Source organism: Lithobates pipiens, unplaced genomic scaffold (genome assembly GCF_037356315.1).
Source record: "Lithobates pipiens isolate NorthernLeopardFrog02 unplaced genomic scaffold, aLitPip1_a1.2 Scaffold_8, whole genome shotgun sequence".
Lineage (NCBI taxonomy): Eukaryota > Metazoa > Chordata > Amphibia > Anura > Ranidae > Lithobates > Lithobates pipiens.
In genome coordinates this window covers 447,520,322-447,541,096 of record NW_027507903.1, presented here as the reverse complement: position 1 = coordinate 447,541,096, position 20,775 = coordinate 447,520,322, and the positions used below count along the sequence as shown (strand labels likewise).

Below are 20,775 nucleotides of genomic sequence, written 5' to 3'. Positions count from 1 at the left end.
TAAAAGATAACCGTGAGTGCCCAGCAGTGCCCAGCAGTGCCCAAATAGTGCCACAACAGTGCCAGAACAGTGCCAGACCAGTGACAGACCAGTGCCATCTATCACCTGTGCCACATCTGTGCCACCTGTGCGACCTGTGCCACCTTTGCCACCTCTGTGCCACCTCTGTGCCACCTCTGTGCCACCTCTGTGCCAGCAGAGCCACCCCAGTGCCACCCCAGTGCATACCAGTGCATACCAGTGCCACTACAGTGCATACCAGTGCCATACCAGTGCCACACCAGTGCCACACCAGTGCCACCTGTGCCCATCAGTGCCACCTGTGCCCATCAGTGCCACCTGTGCCCATCAGTGCCATCTGTGCCCATCAGTGCTCATCTGCGCCACTGCAGTGCCACATCAGTGCCGTCTGTGCCCACCAGTGCCGCCTGTGCCCACCAGTGCCGCCTGTGCCCACCAGTGCCGCCTGTGCCCACCAGTGCCATCTGTGTGCTAATCAGTGCCACCAGAGCCACACCAGTGTCACCAAAGTCACTATAGTGCCCATCAGTGCCACCTGTGCCCATCAGTGCCACCTGCGCCCATCAGTGCCACCTGCGCCCATCAGTGCCACCTGTGCCACTGCAGTGCCCCATCAGTGCCGCCTGTGTCCATCAGTGCCGCCTGTGTCCATCAGTGGCGCCTGTGTCCATCAGTGCCCACCTGTGCCCATCAGTGCCCACCTGGGTGTTAGCTTTCCAAAATGGGGTCACTTTGTGGGCGTTTCTATTGTCCTGGTGCTCCAGGGCCTTCATAAGTGTAATAGGTGGTTGAGGTATTAGATGTGTAATTTATGCTCCTAGAACGCCTGAAGTTGCTACTTCAATGTTGGACTTGTGTATGTGGCCAGGCTGTGTAAAAGTCTAACACATGTGGTATCACCGTACTCAGGAGGAGCAGCAGAATGTATTTTGGGGTTTCATTTGTGGAATGTATATGCCGTGTGAGAGAAATAGCCTGGTAAAATGACAATTTGGTGTGAAAAAAAATTAAAATAAAAAAAATCTTTATTTTGCAAAGAATTGTGGGAAAAAATTACAACTTCAAAAAACTAACCGTGCCACGTACTAAATACCTTGGAATGTCTACTTTCCAAAAAGGGGTCATTTGGGGGGTTTTTGTACATTACTGGCTTGTTAGGGTCTCCAGAAATGAGATAGACTGTCAGTACATCAGCTGTGATCAAATTGATACATTTTCAGTGATTGGCACCATAGCTTGTAGACCCTATAACTTTCACGCAGAATAAATAATATCCACTAATTTGGGTTATTTTTACTAAAGACATTTAGCAGTATACATTTTTGGCCAAATTTATGAAGAAAAATTACTTATTTGCAAAAAATTTTAATAGAAATGAAGAAAAATGCTTTTTTTTACAAAATTTTCGGTATTTTTTCATTAATAGCACAAAAAATAAAAAACGCAGAGGTGATCAAATACCACCAAAAGAAAGCTCTATTTGTGGGAAAAAAAGGACGAACATTTCAGATGGGTACAGTGTTGCATGACCGAGTAATTGTCATTCAAATTGTGAGAGCACTGAAAGCTGAAAATTGGTCTGGTTATTAAGGGTGTTTAAGTGCCCAGTGGTCAAGTGGTTAAAAACAATAGATAAAAAACAAAACAAAACAAAATGTGATTGTTTGCTTTAAAACATTTTTTTTTAAAGTTTACTTCTAGTCTGGACCAGTGACATCATGACGTCGCTCCAGTCCTCCAAGGCCATAGAGGTGATTAAAGCGGATCTAGTCTTTGATCACATCTAGGACTATACGGCCGCACCTGTTGCTGATCCCACCTCTCACAAAGAATGCCAGAAAATCCTCCACCTTCTTCTGCAATTTTAATGACACTTGACAGCCTGAACAAGCAGCAGAGCCCTCCATCATCCTGCAGCAGGCTACCTGGTGTGATATCAATTCCTGTGTTCAGCTTGGCATCATCTCACTGGGTACCAGATGCCCTTGTTCCCCAGAGTCCTTGGGGTTCTCAGGATGCAGGGTTTTCATATGCTGTAGGTATGTTTTTTTCATTCAGGTTTTTCATGTTTGTTTTTTGGTTGAACTTTGTGGAGATATGTCTTTTTTCAACCTATGTAACAGTGTGATATTTAATAGACTTCTGCTTGGAATGAAGATCCAAGTGATACCATATAAATGGTGACTTTTTTCTACAACAGCATAGCCCATGAGTTGTTTTTTTTAGATCTTCTATTTTTCTTGGCACATGCTCATTACCTTACTTGGCAGGCCATTCACGTTTTATTTTTTTGTAAATTTACCTTTCTATTTTTTAATTTTAGGCAAAATGATGACAAACGCATGCCTCACAGATGCCAGCTAATTTGTTCACATCTTGAATCTAAATGTGCACAACCCAGAATCTGTCAGGGATTAAAATAAATAAATAAATGGGTTCCTCTGTAATAAGCATTTATTAACTAGATGGTGGGTTAGGAAGCACCACTCCTTTAAGCAGTGGCCGGACAAGTACATCTTGAGCCCAGGACAAACATGCCAAACTGGGACCCGCCCCCCCCCCCCCCCCCCAAGATTTATAAGCATTATATGTCAGCAAAAATTCCCCCTAATCTAAATGCTTACTCCCTAAGCATAAATCCCCCCTCTCCTCATCCCCCAAATCTGCCCCCTGCTGAAATTCCTTTTCTCAGCACAAATCTTTACCCCTCATCCCTCAAATTCCCCCAGCTCAAATGCCCCCCCCCTCAAAAAAAAAGCCCCACCTAACAAATCCTCCACCCCTATAATTTCCCCTCATAGTACCCCACTTCAAATCCCCCTTCCAGCACAAATTCCCCCCAAACCCACCTCCTAGCACAAATCTTCTTCCCTCCTCCCAACACAAATCCCCCTTAATCACCCCTCCACATTTCTCCTTCTAGATTAGTACTTACCCCATCTCCCCCCAAATTCCCCCCTCCAAAACAAATCCCCTCCCCCAATCTCCATGTACTCCCCCTACCTCACATGATACCATAGTGCCCAGGGCAGTGGCCCCTCCTGCTCACCTCTTGCCCTGCCTTTAAGTATGACAGGGTTAACTGTGTGGTGGAGATTGAAACAGAAATGTTGCAGGAGGAAGACTGGATCCTGTGAATCCTTCATAGAAGTGAGTAATAGTATCTCATTCAAAAGTAGGTCCATCTGGTATATGAGTTTGAAGATAGAAAATCCAGTAAACCTCCCTCTGGCATAGGAGACGAAAGGCATCTCCACACCTGGCAGGGTTATGGACCCTTTCAATAAACTGAACCAGCACTGCTGACAAATTGCTCACATGACAAGTGTTATGCCCCGTACACACAATCTGACTTTCCGACAACAAGGCCGTGGATTTTTGTTCGAAGGATGTTGGCTCCAACTTATCTTGCATATACACGGTCACACACTTGTTGGCTAATAATTACTAACATAGTAATGTACAAGACGTACGTGAAATCTCCATTATGAACGTTAGTTATATCTCTCGCTCATACTTGATTCCGAGAATGCGTGGACTTTTGTCCAACGGACTTGTGTACACACGATCGGTAAGTCCAACAACAAACATTTGTTGATGGAAAATTTGAGACCCTGCTAGCCAATATTTGTTGGCAGAAAGTCCGACAACAAATGTTCGATGGAGCATACACACAGTGTTTCCGCCAACAAGCTCACATCCAACATTTGTTGTCAAAAAATCCGATCGTGTTAAAGTGATGGGCTACATTTGTAGAATGGTTCTTTTCAATATTATAGCACATACTATAATACATAGGATCAAGCCTCCCTCCAGCATGGGGAACATTGTTATTTTGCATTTATTGGGTTCAATATGTGCTTCTTTTGGTATTTTATTATTGATTCTTGATTATTTTAGTCTTTTGAAATTTTGTTCATTATATGTTGTTTTTTGGCGTGTCATTTTTGTTATATATCACTTTTCTATTATCGTTCTATTGTTTTTAACAATCTTTTGCTAGGGTTTGTTTAGGAATGGATTAAGAGCTTTAATTAATGCACATATCAGATAGTTTGTCTGTGTATTTGAAGTGGTTCTAAAGCCTCAAGGTTTTTACCTTGATGCATTCTATGCATTAAGGTAAAAAACTTTCTGTGTCACAGACTCGCCCCCTCACCCCCCTTATACTTACCTGAACCCCATCATGATCCAGCACCGTTCATGAGTGCTGTGACTCTAATGGCTTTGTCGCTCCTCACTGGACAGGTCAATAGCAGCGGGTGCCATTGGCTCCTGTCAATCAACTCCAGTGATGAGGAAGCAGAGGGCAGAGCCGAGTCCCACTGTCTGTGTCAATGGGAGTGCCCCCATGGGAATTGGTTTTCTATTGGCACCAGTAAGGGAGGAGGAGCCAGAAGCACTGACGGGCGCCACAAGAAGAGGAGGATCAGGGCTGCTTTGTGCAATTCTATTGCACAGAGAAGGTAAGTATAGACGATTTTGTTATTTGCATATTTATTTTAAGTAGTGAAGCTCTTGACCAATTTTTGTTATGTATAAGTACTTGTTTGTTTGAAATGTGGCATTACACTGCTTATCCGGGTGTTGTTATTATGACACTGAAATAAATGTGACATTGAATCAGGTCCTGCAGTAGCGTGCAGCATGTTGTTTAATTTCACAGGAGACTGAATTTATCTACCTTTTACCAGGAGTGGTGCCATTTCATTCTTGGAAGTAGGTATGACTTGAAGATCACTGTGTAAGATCACCTATATAGTTTCAGGGATTGGGTTCACTGTGCCCACATGAATCCAGTGTTCATTTACTTTAGTAAATCAGCCTCACTTTGGATAGCATAATTTGTGCAACATCTAAACAGGCATATTATAGGGCGCATCAGCTAGTGTTTAATATGCAAGGCATTTATAGTAAAATCTTGAATTGCGAGCATAATTCATTCCGGAAGCATGCTTGTAATCCAAAGCACTTGTATATCAAAGCAAATTTCCCCATAAGAAGTAATGGGAAACTCCAATGATTCGTTCCACAACCATTTATTCATAAGGCCTTCAGTTTATAGTACATAAAAAATATTATAGCAATGTGATAGATTGTGTAACTATAAAATGTCCATCCACAAATGGAAGCCTACACAGGGGGATTAGAAGCAAAATCCAGCAGGTGCTTCAGAGTATAAAAGAGAAGAGAAAATTAAAAACGCCTGTAAACGAAACGTGGCAAAGCGCTAGTTATCACGTTTACAATCGTTTGCAAGCTGTTACAGGCGTTAGGCATTTCAAAGGCTGCAGATGTTCACTGATGCTACAGGTGCGCACAGTGAGGCTGCAGATGGGTCCTCCTGACCAGTCTCCAGGAAGGCTATGGCCTGGGGTGCGGATCCACCCGACTTGTTGTCTCGGGGCTGGCTAGCCCGAGGCAAGGAAACTAAAGAAGGATTCCAAAGGTGGTCCGTGCCATCTCTGGTAGTTGGAGAGGGCCAGTAACTTCATAGCTATCCAGGGGAGGACTCTTCAGAAGAAGGCCACGTACGGGTTGGCTTCTTAGCGAGAGCCTGGAAGGGCTGAAGTACCTAAGTGAATCCAGTCTCGTGGGTATGGCCAAGCTGGCTGAAAGATCCAGGTATCACACGAGTGTTCCATAAGTGTTAGTTTCCTGAAGTCTACAACACCGTCTGTGGCAGAGACATATTCCTGTATGTTTTACAACAACGTCTGTGGCAGAGACTTGTTCCTGAGTAAGCACCTTGTTGGCTGCTAGGCCTTGTGAGAGAGGGACCATCTAACTTGAGTGAACATCCTGTGAACGGCTATTCTCTGGATTTAGTCAAAGTAAGCAAGTTCTTCATTATTGACTTTGACACTAAGAGTACCTGAATTTCCTTCCTAACCCTCAGATCCTATTTTGAGAGACTGTTCGTTGTCTACATTTTGCAAATAAAAATCCCCTTATGCGGATCTGTCAGTCTCTGAGTTTACTGGGCCATCTACCACGGGAACCCTTAGACACAGATCGAGGAGGAGAAGGTAACGGTAAGCCCAATCTAACCAGCAGCTCCTTCGGGGGTCAGTGCTACATATATATATATATATATATATATATATATATATATATATATATATATATATATATATATATAACTGCATTAGTATAAGAACAGTATAGCATTAAAATGGAAGTCATGGGGTTGTCCAGACAGGATTCTTTTAAGTACAGTTTCCATACATCTTTCCCTTGTGGGCGTATGATTGGCAGGACAGGGTTGCCAAACAAGTAAAGGAAAGAACGGTTTCCTGGGAAACTCTTGTTTTCACAAATAACAGCACTATTAGAAGGTGAAAAATTCTCCCTCTGTGCAGAACATAAAGTGCGTACAGCAATGCATAACCTGGGTACTTGTCATCTCTAATGCTATTTTGATGTCACTGGTTTTTGCTAATAAGGATTACTGATTCTACATTTTTCTTCCAGAAAGGAAACTGATAAAAGTCTTTACCGGATATAAGGGTTGCTTCAAACTGCTGTCTCTACATAACATCTCTGCAGATGGAGAGATTGTGGAGAAAATATTTAAGATTTCATATTTTTTAGGCCTGTGTAGATGCTCTTTTGCTTTCATTCAGACTGATTCTCTCCCTATGCAAGTCAATAAGAATTCAAAAGCAGTGCAAACTAGGTTGATGCTGCTTAGAAGAACTTCAACTGCGGGTCAAATCTGCCTGGCAGAGAATAGTGATAGTAGTAATAGTGACCTCAAATGTAATTTGAATTCATCTGGAAGCTGGCTTCATGTGCCCATCGACATAAGCCCAAAACCCATATTTATAGCTCCTTAAAGTGTAATTAACCACTTAAGCCCCGGACCATTTTGCAGCTAAAGGACCAAGCCCCTTTTTGCGATTTAGCACTGCGTTGCTTTAACTGACAATTGCGCGGTCGTGCGACGTGGCTCCCAAACAAAATTGTCTTCCTTTTTTCCCACAAATAGAGTTTTTTTTTGTGGTATTTGATCACCTCTGTGGTTTTAATTTTTTTGCGCTATAAACAAAAATAAAGTGACAATTTTGAAAAAAATGCAATATTTTTTTCTTTTTGCTATAACAAATATCCCCAATATATATATATATATATATATATATATATATATATATATATATATATATATATATAATTTCCTCAGTTTCGGCCGTTATGTATTCTTCTACATATTTTTGGTAAAAAAAAATCGCAGTAAGGCCGCGTACACACGGGCGGACTGTTCGCCCAACTTTGTTCGTCAAACAATCCGACAAACAGTCCGCTCAAAATTTGCATGAACGGACTTGACCACACACGATGAACGAACAGTCCGCTGAAAGCGTGCGCGATGACGTGAATGGCAGGTACGACGGGACGAGAAATTCGACGTCCAATACACTGCAATGCAACCTTCGCCGTGTAAATCCTTTCTGAGCATGCGCGAAACTTAGTTTGTCGAACAAGCCTACACACGAGCGGACTGTCCGCTGAAACCAAGTTTCAGCGGACTGTCTTACGGATATTCCGAAAAACTTTGTTCGTCAGACTGTCCACTGAAACTGTCCGCTGAAGCCCACACACGAGCGGACTGTCCGCTGAAACACTGTTCAGCGGACAAAGTTGGGCGAACAGTCCGCCCGTGTGTACGCGGCCTAAGCGTGTATTGATTGGTTTTTGCTAAAGTTATAGCGTCTACAAAATAGGGGATAGTTTTATGGCATTTTTATTAATAATTTTTTTTCTTTACTAGTAATGGTGGCGATCAGCGATTTTTATTGTGACTGCAACATTATAGCGGACACGTCGGACAATTTTGACACATTTTTGGGACCATTGGCATAAATACATTGATCAGTGCAATTAAAAATGCGTTGATTACTGTAAAAATGTCACTGGCAGTGAAGGGGTTAAGTGTGACCTAATGTGCGTTTCTTACTGAAGGGGGGCGTGGATAGCGTGTGACATCACTGATCGTCATTCCCTATGACAGGGAACAGACGATCAGTGACAGGCAACTAGGAAGCACGGGGAGAGGTTTGTTTACACTTACCTCTCCCCGTTCTTCAGCTCTGCGACCCGATCGCGGGACACTGGCGGCGATTGGGTCAGCGGGTCCCGCAAGCACGGTCACGGAGCTCAGGATCGGGTTGCGAGCGCGTTGCCGACAGCACGTACGCGACCCACGGCTGTGCTCTTAAAGGGCAACGTACCTGTACATGCTTGTGCCCAGGTGTGCCCTTCTGCCGACGTGTATCGGCGTGAGGCGGTCCTTAAGTGGTTAAATGTAAACGTTTCTTTTTCATTGTGGATAGTGTGAGGGAGGGTTACAACACCCATCAGTTCCCCCCATCTGTGTCCCATTGGAGAGATTTCCCTTCTCTTCCTGTCCCATAGTTAAAACAGGAAGTTAGAGGAAATCCTTGCAAAGTGAGGGGATTGGTGTGTCCCCAGAACTAGGGTCTGAATTGGATGACTTCTCTTCTACTGTTCTGATGTCAACCCAAAATTTGGGATTTACCTTTACTTCCACTTTCAATGATAGCAGTTAACAGGACAAATAGAAAGAGTGACTCTCCCTCACAGAGGCGCAGACAACAATAAAAAGCTAACAGGGGTTCTAATCCATCTTCACTCTATCCAAAACTAAAAAAACGTTTTGCCCTTAGCTACACTTTAAATTATATCTAAAGCTAGAGTAGAGGAAGGTTTTATTCTGCCATCTGCGTCTTATAAGGGCTCTTTCACACGGATGTGTACGCAGCCCGTTCTGCTTAGCAGGGGATCGCTCCGTCGTTCCCCGCTGAGCAGGAAGATGACAAGTTGGTCTCTGCACACTGCGCACGGACCTGTCAGAGCGCCGCTCTCCCCTGTGCGGGATCGGATGAGGACGTAACGCAGCATACGTCGTCAGCTGATCCTCAGACGGATGAAAAAGTAGGTTTTTCCTCCGTCACACTTTTTCGGATCGGATGTCAGTGGACATGTCACCGCTGACATGCGACGCTTCATAGACGTCTATGGAGCGTCTGTTCAGGTCCGCCTAAAAAACTGACAGGCGGACCTGAATGGATCGTTCGTGTGAAAGAGGCCTTAGGGAAATTTCTCCTCTACTTCTGGTGGCAACTCAGATTTTCGATCCAACATAACTTTCATTCCTGGCAACATTGGTGATCAGGACAATTAGAGAGAGATTCTACAAACAGGGATATACCCAACAAATGAAATGATAGTAGTTTCCCCTGTCTTTAGTTAAAGCAGAACTCCACCCAAAAATACCAAATTAAAAAGGAATAGCCCTTAAAAAGATAAAATAACAAAACCGGCCTTTTCTGCAATATTCAGCATTAACCTCTTGCCACCCACCATATAGCAAAAATGACGGCGGCAAAGTGATTTCAATATCCTGACTTAACGTCATATGAACTCTTCTAGATACTTTACCACGTGATCAACCGTGTCCAATCATGGCTGATCACGATGTAAACAGGAAGAGTCAGTGATCAGCTTTTCCTCACTCGTGTCTATCAGACGCAAGTAGAGGAAATCGATTGCCTGCTCCTCTGACAGGGGGGTCTGCACTGATCGATTATCAGCACAGCCTCCCCCAAGGATGCCCACACTGGACCACCAGGGATGCCACCAAACCACCAGGGATGCCCACCACCAGGTATGTGACCCTAGACCACCAGGAATGTCAATCAGTGCCCACAATGGATGCCAATCAGTGCCCACAATGGGCATCACTGATTGGCAGGCATTATCGTTTGGCACTGATTGGCATCCATCAGTAAAAAAACATTAAGTACATCAGTGCCACCTATCAATGCCCATCCATGCCCATCTTTGCCACCTATCAGTACCCATCCATGCTGCCTACCAGTGCCCATCTGTGCCATCTATCCATGCCCATCTGTGCTGCCTATCAGTGCCCATCCACGCTGCCTATCAGTGCCCATCCATGCCGCATCTCAGTGCCACCTATCAGTGTCCATCAGTGCTGCATATTAGTGCCCATCATCAATGCCCATCAATGCCCATCTGTGCCGTCTATCCATGCCCATCTGTGCTGCCTATCAGTGCCCATCCATGCCGCCTATCAGTGCCCATCCATGCCGCATATCAGTGCCACCTATCAGTGCCACCTCATCGGTGCCCATCAGTGCTGCCTTATCAGTGCCCATCAGCAAAGGAGGAAACTTACTTATTTACAAAGTTTTGTAACTGAAACAAAAAAAACATTTTTTTTTTCAAAATTTTCAGTCTTTTTTTCATTTGTTTAACAGGAAATAAAAATCGCAGAGGTGATCAAATTCCACCAAATGAAAGCTCTATTTGTGGGAACAAAATGATAAAAATCTAGTTTGGGAACAGTGTTGTACGACCACGCAATTGTCATTCATAGTGCGACAGCGCTGAAAGCTAAAAATTGGTCTGGGCAGGAAGGTGTATAAATGCCCTGTATTAAAGTGGTTAACGTGTTACTAAACCCAGGACCTTGCATTCACTATAGCTGGTCTTCCACAGTACACAGAACATGGAAATGCAATTATTTTAGTAAATATAAACTGCTAAATACCTTTTCGCATCAGCAGCAGTATATAGCAGTCTTGTGACTTCTATCAGTGTCTGGCCGAGCACTGGGTAAAGCTTGTAGGAGGAGTTTTCATTCTACTCTGACTGTCCTATGAGGCTGCAGGGCCCCTGACCCTCTGACTGGACAGTGCTAATTAGCCCTGGGCTGATCACATGCACCCCCGCCACAAAAAAAAAAAAAAAAAACTCTCTAGCAGTACACACCAAACTGAGCATGTGCAGAGTTACTCCAAAGGCTCTATCTTATCAGGAGATGGTTTGGGGACTGTGGAAGAAGGGGAGGATCAGAGAAGGCAGGAGCAAACATCCTTTTTACACAATGCAGATGATTAGGTTCCACAATGAGTATAACAGGCACGCTTTACTGCATATAGAGCAGGGATATGCAATTAGAGGACCTCCAGCTGTTGAAAAACGACAAGTCCCATCATGCCTCTGCCTCTGGCTGTCATTCCTGTGGCTGTCAGAATCTTGCTATGCCTCATGGGACTTGTAGTTCTGCAAAAGCTGGAGGTCTGCTAATTGCATCAGAGGCTGATTTTACTGTTGTGGGTATAGTAACACTTTAAATGTCCTTAGTTTGCTGGCTAGCATCATTAAACCAACTTTTTCTGAACACAGGTCTTCCTGTACCTGTCCGAGCCCAAGGCCATAGCTCCCAACTGTCCCTGATTGAAAGGGACTGTCCCTGATTTGGAGCAACGTCCCTCTGTCCCTCATTGCTCCTCATTTTTCCTGCATTTTGGTCTGATCTGTATAGTTGTATCTTTAAAAAAGTGTTTCCCAGTGCTAACCATTTCATCCAAATTCTAAATTGCTGCATTTTTAAATTTTAAAAGCCATTATTAAGAAATATTAGTGGTAAAAAAAAAGCACTTGTAGATTTAAATAACTTTTTTTTGGGTTATGTCCCCTTTAAGGTGGGTGGCAAAAGGAGTGTTCTATGCCTACATACGTTTGGTAGTAGGTGTCCCTCATTCCATCTCAAAATGATGGGAGGTATGTCCAAGACTAGTGAGTGAAAGGAAAAGCAGCTCAGTGATGAGCTCCTTATTACTCTGCTTTCTCTTCCTATTAGCGCACTGGCTTTTTCTTAGGGGATAAACTGATTGGTTCCTTGTACTGTTTTTTTCTCTCACATTCCAGCCCTGCTGTATAGGGATTGCTAGTGGCTAATGCCAAGTACAATTCAGGGACTTGCACTGCTTGTGATTAAAAATGGTATTTGACGATGTAGTAATGAATATTGAGCTATAATTAATTATATCTTTTATATCTGCCTGGAGGTCATTATAACTATATATATTTATGGAAAATTGCTATCCGCTTATACGAATATAAGCGCAGAAGATCATCATAACCGCTACTACGCTGTCTGTGAAATTGGAGAGATTCCTCGCTTCCTGTACGTAAAGACATGTAACATTAACTTCACTGCGCAACAGGGATATATCATTGGTTCTTCTATCTGAACAGTACTATTGATTCTCTACTATCCAACAGAACAATGCCATCAGTTCTCCTGTCTATCAAAGCAGCTGCAGCACAATTGACTGTTCTAGAATGCATCAGTACTGCCATTTGATCCTTTTAAAGTGAAACTATAATAGTTTTCAGTAAATTTTATTTTAAATTATTTCTTTAAAGCAGAACATTTTTTCAATGCTAGCAGAGAGCTTTTTGGGTCAGAAAGGATACCTTGTATACTTTGTATTTCTCTTCTACCATAAATACTTCTTTCTCTGCCTGTTAGATATACTCTAATATAATCTAATTTATAATCTAAGATCTAATGGTACACCAAGGCCCGCAATTGTAGCTCCATATACAATCTCAGCATGCCATGAGTGTCTGGACCAAGTAACTCCCATGCGCAGGCGCAGACGTTTTGTAATTTCTAGCCAGCCAACTAAGATGGCTTAAGATTCAGGACCCAGCATCAGACACAGAAGAAGCATGGATTGAGTTGGTTATCCTGGGTTCCATGTCCTATGCATGAAAACACAGGAACTGGGGTGCAGAAAAGTAGCAGCGGGTGCTCTGGACTGATGAGTCAAAATGTCAAATATTTGGCTGTAGTAGGAGGCTGTTTTGTTTGCTGAAGGGCTGGAGAGTGGTACAATAATGAGAGTCTGCAGGCAATAGTGAAGCATGGTGGAGGTTCCTTGCAAGCTTGGGGTTGCATTTCTATAAATGGAGTTGGAGATTTGCACGGCAAAATATCGCGAATCGCAAAGTATTGGTTTTATATAGTATTTTATATATTATATATTATATATTTTCTATATTATATAACTATATATTATATATATATATATATATATATATATATATATATATATATATATATATATATATATAACATCTATCTATCTATCTATCTATCTATCTATCTATCTATCTATCTATCCTCTTCCTTAAATCGTTTTTGCCCACACTCACATATATATTGTTAAAATACTGTAAGTCAGGCTCAAAGTGGTTGTAAAGGCAGAAGGTTTTTTATCTTAATGCACTCTTTAGTATCCCTTTAAGGCTAAAATGCATAATTCCAGAAAAGTGCTCTTGCTTTGGGCACTAGAAGCTGTGTATCTACAAGCTCCGGTGATAGAAATCCAGCCCTGCCCAACACTAAGGAAACAGCACAGTGGAGGTTGTTTCCTTTCAAACACTTCCGTCTCTGACTAAAACTTGGAAAAAGCCCTATGGTAAGTCAAGTCAGATGAAGGAGTCAGAAGGATAAGTCAAGAAATGATACCAAGGAAAGGTGTTAAAAAAAGGTGTCAGGTACCTGTGTGTGAAATTTTCAGCTTGAGCTAGTGAGCTTTGTCAACAATTTTCTTGTACAATTTTTGTACAATTTCCTTTAGATTTACCTTCAACTACGTAGTGCAAGGGCCCACCAGATTAGATACAAATTAGAAGTGTTGTTTAGGTTTGGGCCTTGTGTTAGCCCTTGTACACACGGTCGGAGATTCTGACGGAATGTGTCCTATCGGACCGTTTTGTCGGATAATCCGACTGTGTGTGGTCTCCATCGGACTGTTTCCATCTGAGTATCTGACGGACCAAATTTTCCAACTTGTCCATAAAATTTTCCGACAAAATGCTCCAATCGGACATACTCCGATCATGTGTAGCCTACTCCGATGGACAAAGTGCCACGCATGCTCAGATCAAATTCCTAGACCAAACCTATTGGCTACTAGCCTGAACATAGTCCTGTCATAACGAAATAATGTCATCACGATATGTACAATCGGATTTTCCGACAACTTTGTCCGACCGTGTGTATGCAACAGTTTTGGACAAAATCCGTTGGACAAAATCCGTCTGACAAAATCCAACGGATTTGGTTGTCAGAATGTCCGACCGCGTGTACAAGGGCTTATAAGGTGTTTTGGTATTGTACAAGAAAATTGTATAATGTATGACCAGCCTTAGAAGAAACCTGCTAGTTGGATAAAAGAGTACAAAATAGTTACATGCAATACTTCATATTACCTAACTAAAAGTATCTTTTAGTCCTCACCGTTTTAAATAAAGAAAATCTATACCACCAAAGCCACACCATACATGCCCTCAAATAGATAGAGACCACCAAGATTTTCTCTCTATCCGAGGATTACAAACCATTATTCTATACAATTTACAATAATTATTAAAAATAATTCAAATGTATTTATTGTAATTTGTAGACAAAGCAGGAAGAATGCAGAAATTCTCAGTCTTCACTAGTTAAAACACAGAGCAGTAAAAACCATTCTAAATGCTAAACCATTATACATACCAATATAGTGGTAACGATGTACGTCCTATTCTGAACCCCTATGGTTTCATTTCCTGCTTGGGCATCAGTGGCTAATGGGATCAATTTGTCATCTTCATTCCATGTAGCAATCTGTTAATTAGAAAAGATATGTTATTGTCAATGAACACTTCTTTCCATCTTGTTCTGGCCCATTAAACTTTATATTCTTTTCCAGGTTTGCAACTCATTACTGTGTTCTAAGCCTAGAATTTCAAGTACAGGTAGGGATGACATTTTTTTTTGCCACCAATTTATAGTAGTGTGCCATAAATCAGTATTTTCTCTGTTGGTTTACAATGTTGTAATGGCAGAGTGTTCAATGTGGGCGTCCTATACAAGAAGGATTTCAGACTGCTGGAAACTTACAGCCACTTTCAGCTGCCAAGGACTATTACACAGAATTTAGACCGCAAATATAGGAATAATCTTGCAGATACCCCACGTTTTATTGTATTGATCTTGAAACGTGTCTCTAAAAGGAAACCATTAGAAATGTTAATTGTGTATAAGCAGTACCCTGAAATGCTATTTGTTTCTTGATTTCTTCCTGAAAAATAGTGGTGCATGTGACTGTGCATAGAGCCTTATAGCTGTATATATGAAGTGTGAGATCATCTAAGCTGTTGTGCCTCGTTCACATGCTTTAAATGTTGCTTAACAAACCATCCAAAATGTTTATTTTATTTGCAGATTAACATATTTATAATAAATGGATATATGTCTGTTGTATAAACCTATTGAGACAATTCAAGGTTTGCGCTTACTGCATGCGGCAGAACGCAACCAAGATGCAAGATGAGGGACCGCCAGCTGTTAAGCTTAAAAACTATTTTTTGCCACAAAAAAAAAAAAACTGTTTCAGCCGGTTCGGTTTTTGAGATATTGGAATTCAAATTCAGATTATGTACCATCAACCTCTGCCCACTTTGCACCCAATATTATTAAAATGTAACCCTTTAACGTTCTGCTTCACCGTTTGGTAGAGCACATTTTGAGTCACGCTAACTCATTGAAAAATGTGGACTTTAGAGGGTTAAAAACAAAGATATCATTTGTTTGCACTGCATCTGTGCTGATTTGTACTGCAAAAACAAACATGCCCGTGGGTTCGGCGGACTCGATGACCCACGATCGTGGTGTACAGAGGCAAAACGGGGAACTGCCAATGTACACAAGGCGATTCCCCATTCTGCCAGATGGCATGTCAGAGATCTTCTGTTCCCAGTGATCAGGAACAGCTATCTCTGTCATGCCCCTGGTAGCCCACCCCCCTACAGTTAGAACATACCCAGGGAACACAATTAACCAGTTGATTGCCCCCTAGTGTTAATCCCTTCCCCGCCAGTGTCATTTATACATTGATCAGTGTATTTTATAACACTGTTGCAGTCCCGCTAAAAAACGCAGATTGTCGCCATTACCAGTAACAACAATAAAAAAATAAGTGAAAGTCCCTAAAATTAATTCCATAGTTTGTAGACGCGATAACTTTTGCGCAAACCAATCAATATACGTCTATTGCAATTTTTTTTACCAAAAATACGTAGAAGAATATATATCGGCCTAAAGTGATGAATAAATGTGTTTTTTTATATTTTTATTTGGATTATTGTATTATAGCAGGAAGTAAAAAAAAAAAGGTTTGATTTTCAAATTGGCGGTCTTTATTTGTTTATAACGCAAAAAATTAAAAAACCGCAGGTTTTGAAATACCACCAAAAAGGGCTCTGTTTGTGGGGAAAAAAAGGACATCAATTTTGTTTGGGTAGAGCGTCACATGAAGACACAATTGTCAGTTAAAACTACGCAGTGCCGTATCGCAAAACATGTCTGGTCAGTATGGGGTAAATCCTTCTAGGGCTGAAGTGGTTAAAGTGCAAATTAGTTTCCTAAAAGGTTTAAAAAAAAAGTTAGTACATTCTGTGTTCTATGTTCTTTACAGATATACTGTATATACATGTGTTTCAGTTTGATTTGTTAGCTGAGAAAGAGGCTTTTTTTTTTAATTACATTTACATTTGATTCTGATTTAAAAATATTACATTTGCAACACTTTATAAATAATAAATGTTAATTTGTTTTGAAAGCGTGTTTCATGAGACTATTTCTTTAAAAAAAACAAAAACATATTATTGTATTATTTTTATATAAAAACCTTCAAACATATATCAAATATATTAATATCAGTAGCTAAGTAATAGGCAGCACAGTGGTGTAGTGTTTAGCACTTTCGCCTAGCAGCAAAAGCGTTGCTGCTTTGAATCCTGACCACGACACTAGCTGCCTGCAGTTTGCATGTTCTACCCTGTGCCTGCGTAGGTTTCCTCCCACACTCCAAAGGCATGCTGGTAGGGTAAATGGCTCCTGTGCAAATTGATGGATATGAGTTAGGGATCTTAGATGAAAGCTACAGTTGTGTGAAAAAGTATTTGCCCCCTTTCTGATTTCTATTTCTTTGCATATTTGTCACACTTAAATGACTCAGATCATCAAACACATTTTATTATTACACAAAGATAACCTAATTAAATACAAAAAGCAGTTTTTAAATGATGGTTTAATTTATTAAGGCAAAAAAGCTGTCCAAACCTGCCTGTCTTTATGTGAAAAAGTAATTGCCCCCTAAACCTAATAACTGGTTGTGCCACCCTTGGCAACAACTGCAATCAAGCGTTTAAGATAACTGGCAATGGGTCTTTCACATTGCAGTGGAGCAATTTTGGCCCACTCTTCTTTGCAGAATTCTTTTATTTTAGCCACATTGGAGGGTTTTGCAGCATGAACGGCCTGTGTAAGGTCGTGATATAGCATCTCAATTGGATTTAAGTCCCGGCTTTGATTAGGCCACACCAAAACCAACATTTTGCTTTGTTTGAACCATGTGGAGATGGACTTTCTGTTGTGTTTCGGATCATTGTTGCTGCTGCATAACCCAAGTGCACTTGAGTTTTAGGTCGCAAACTGATGGCCGGACATTCTCCTTTAGGATTTTTAGTCCTGACCTAAACCTGATAGAACACCTTTGAGATGAATTAGACCGGAGACTACGAGCCATGCTTTCTCGTCCAACTTCATTGCCTGACCTCACAAATATGCTTATGGAAGAATGGTCAAACATTCCCATAGACACACTCCTAATCCTTGTGGATAGCCTTTCAGAAGAGTTTAAGCTGTTATAACTGCAAAGGGTGGGCCAACTCCGTATTGAACCCTACCGACTAAGACTGAGATGCCATTAAAGTTCATGTGTGTGTAAAATCCCAATACTTTTGATAATTTAGTGTATAACATAATGTACTGCTGAGAGGCCTACACATGGGTATATGGGTGGCTGAGCTCGGAGTTGGGCTGCAAAATACAACTTTTACAGAGAGCAAATCAAAGGCTTGCAGACCACCTTCTGAAAAACTCTAAAGAATTGCATAGTGGAAATCGACTATAAACAGCGCTGAAGTACAGAACATTTGTAGCATCCCTAGAATGAGCCCCCAGGACTCTGAGACCCCAGGCAACCACCCATTCTGCCATTGTTATAGGATAGGAGTTCTATACTTCTTGAAACACTGCATTGCAGGTAAGCCATTTTTGTAGAAGAGAGGTGCATATAGCAAAACAAACAAAATAATTGTAACCAGTAGGGATGGCCGACCTGTTTGCCCGGCGGTCGTTTGCTGCGAATTTTGCGTGTTCGCGATTCACCTGTTAGGCGGACTATTGCCGCTGTTCGCCCGACGGACATATGTGTTTACAGTGTGAAAGAACTTTGACCTATGATGACACATCCATCATGGGGTACAGGACAGCCAATTGAGACATTTCAGCAAATGGACAATTGGACATTCCCCCTACCTTATAAATAGACCTGATCTGGCGGCCATTTTACATTCTGTCTTATTTCAGTGTAGGGACAGGATGCTGTGTGGAGCAGGGAGAGACTGTAGTGACACAAATCGCTAGCTATTAGGTCCACAAAAGTCCTTTTAAGGACTGGTATGGTATAGGTGTAGTACAGTATATAGGGTTGAGTGCACTGCTGTGCTGGTGTTTGCAGCAGCCTGTCTTTTGTCAGTGCAGGGAGGGACAGGACGCTGTGTGCAGCAGGGACAGTCAGTTTAATCACTAGCTATTACTATTAGGTCCACAAAGGTCATTTTAAGGACTGGTATAGGTGTAAAGTATATAGGGTTCAGTGCACTGCTAGGTTGGTGATTGCAGCAGCCTGTCTTTTGTCAGTGCAGGGAGGGACATGACGCTGTGTGCAGCAGGGACAGTCAGTTTAATCACTAGCTAGCTATTACTTTTAGTAGGTCCGCAAAGGTCCTTTTTAAGGACTGGTATAGGTGTATAGTATATAGGGTTGTACACGTATAATATACTTTCTTCCAAATATAGAAAGAATATTATACTTGACTGCTGCCCTATTCTGCAGCAATCCTTTATCAGTGTAGGGACTGAGGTACAGTCTGCAAATCACTAGTTACACGGTGCTGGTGTGGTGTCAGTGCACTCTATCACGGTGCTGGTGTCAGTGCTCTATATCACGGTGCTGGTGTCAGTGCTCTATATCACGGTGCAGGTGTCAGTGCTCTATATCACGGTGCTGTTGTCAGTGCTCTATATCACGGTGCTCGTGATCATCTCCTGCACCCTCGTCATAGCCTACCCTGACCTTTCCTCTCCTTCATTGCCTTCATGCGCTCCTGAGTCCTGAATTGTCAAAATTTCACATATAAAAAAAGAATGCTTGTAGTTGTCGATCCCAGATTCACTTCATACATGTGTTATGTCAGTGGCCATGTGGTGGGACTATGTGTGCACAGCTAGTAATTATCTTTTGGCTGTAAGTATGACCTGTAGGTTTTTAAAGTTCGCCTGCCATTGAAGTCAATGGGGCCCGCCGCAAACTTTGCGGTTCACGAACTTTCGGCCGCGTTTGCGGTTCGCGTTTGCGAAACGTCCTGTCCAAAGTTCGTCCATCTCTAGTAACCAGTACATGACAGAAAAAAAAATCTAGATCAGAGTCCTGATCTCAACCCAAGAGAACACCTTTGGTATGAATTAGAGTGGGGACTGCGAGCCAGGCCTTCTCATCCAACATCAATGCCTGACCTTACAAATGCGCTTCTGGAAGAATAGTCAAACATTCCCATAGACACCCTCCTAAACACACTGGACAGGTTTCCCAAAAGAGTTGAAGCCGTCATAGCTGCGAAGGGTGGGCCAACTCAATATTGAACCCTATGGACTAAGACTGGGATGCCATTATAAGTTCATGTGTGTGTAAAGGCAGGTGTCTCAATACTTTTGGTAATATAGTGTCTGTAATGTTTGACTTTGGCCAGAATTTCACTTTATTTTAGACATAACAGCTTGCCCTAAAGAGAGGAACATGGGGAAACCCACCTGCACCAATATATTTCTTCTGATATTTGGATGGGTAATAACACAGAGAAACCATTTAAGCATGGAGGCAATGGTCACAATGCCAGGGAAATTATCTTGACCACCGCCTTGACTCATGCTGACTAATTTGCCTGTTGTTATTCCCTTACTAATTTGAAAAAAAGTGAGGCCAACTTGCTTTATGAAAAAGATGGCTTTGAAAATAGCCATTACTGGCAAATACAGCATATTTGAAAATGTCATAATTTGCATCAATCTAATTGATTACTAGGAATTTCTAAAGTGACAGATCCTCTTTAACCTTTAGATTGATTTATATTAAGGTTATGTAGATGTATTTCTACTCTGAGTCAGGTTTTACAGTTAATTATTTATTTGTTTAACCGCTTTCCGACCAGCGCACAATGATGTACATCGACACAATGGCACAGCTGCGCAAATGTGGGCGGCATTGTGGACGCACGCGTGCTGTCATCGTACACGCACCCGCCACATACTTCGTGAGCGTGCCCGTGGGTCCTGTGGACTTGATCTCCTCCGGGGGCACGTGATCATGACACAGAGCGGCAGAACGGGGCGGTGCCTATGTAAAACAAGGCATTTCCCTGTTCTGCCTAGCAAAATTACAGGGATCTACTGCTCCCTGTCATCAGGAGCAGTGATCTCTGTAATGTTGTAGTGAGACCACCCCCTCCCCACAGTTAGAGTCACTCCCTAGGACACACTTAACTCCTTGATTGCTCCCTAGTGTTTAACCTCTTCCCTACCAGTGTCATTTACACAATAATCAGTGCATTTTTATAGCACTGATCACTGTACAAATGTCACTGGTCCCAAAATAGTGTCAAAAGTGTCCGATGTGTCCTCCACAATGTCGCAGTAACGATAAAAATCACAGATTGCCGCCATTACTAATATAAAAAAAA

The 20,775-nt window shown here is 42.0% G+C and overlaps 1 protein-coding gene across 4 annotated transcripts in view; it reads right to left on the bottom strand.

The window, feature by feature from the left end:
* Nucleotides 1-20,775, bottom strand: part of GRIA1 (glutamate ionotropic receptor AMPA type subunit 1) — a 410,043-nt gene that overhangs the window by 118,292 nt on the left and 270,976 nt on the right. For all 4 annotated transcript variants that reach the window (XM_077468352.1, XM_077468351.1, XM_077468354.1 and 1 more), the window contains exon 9: nt 14,426-14,536. In XM_077468352.1, the coding sequence (XP_077324478.1) occupies nt 14,426-14,536 (111 nt within the window). The remainder of the gene's footprint in view (nt 1-14,425; nt 14,537-20,775) is intronic.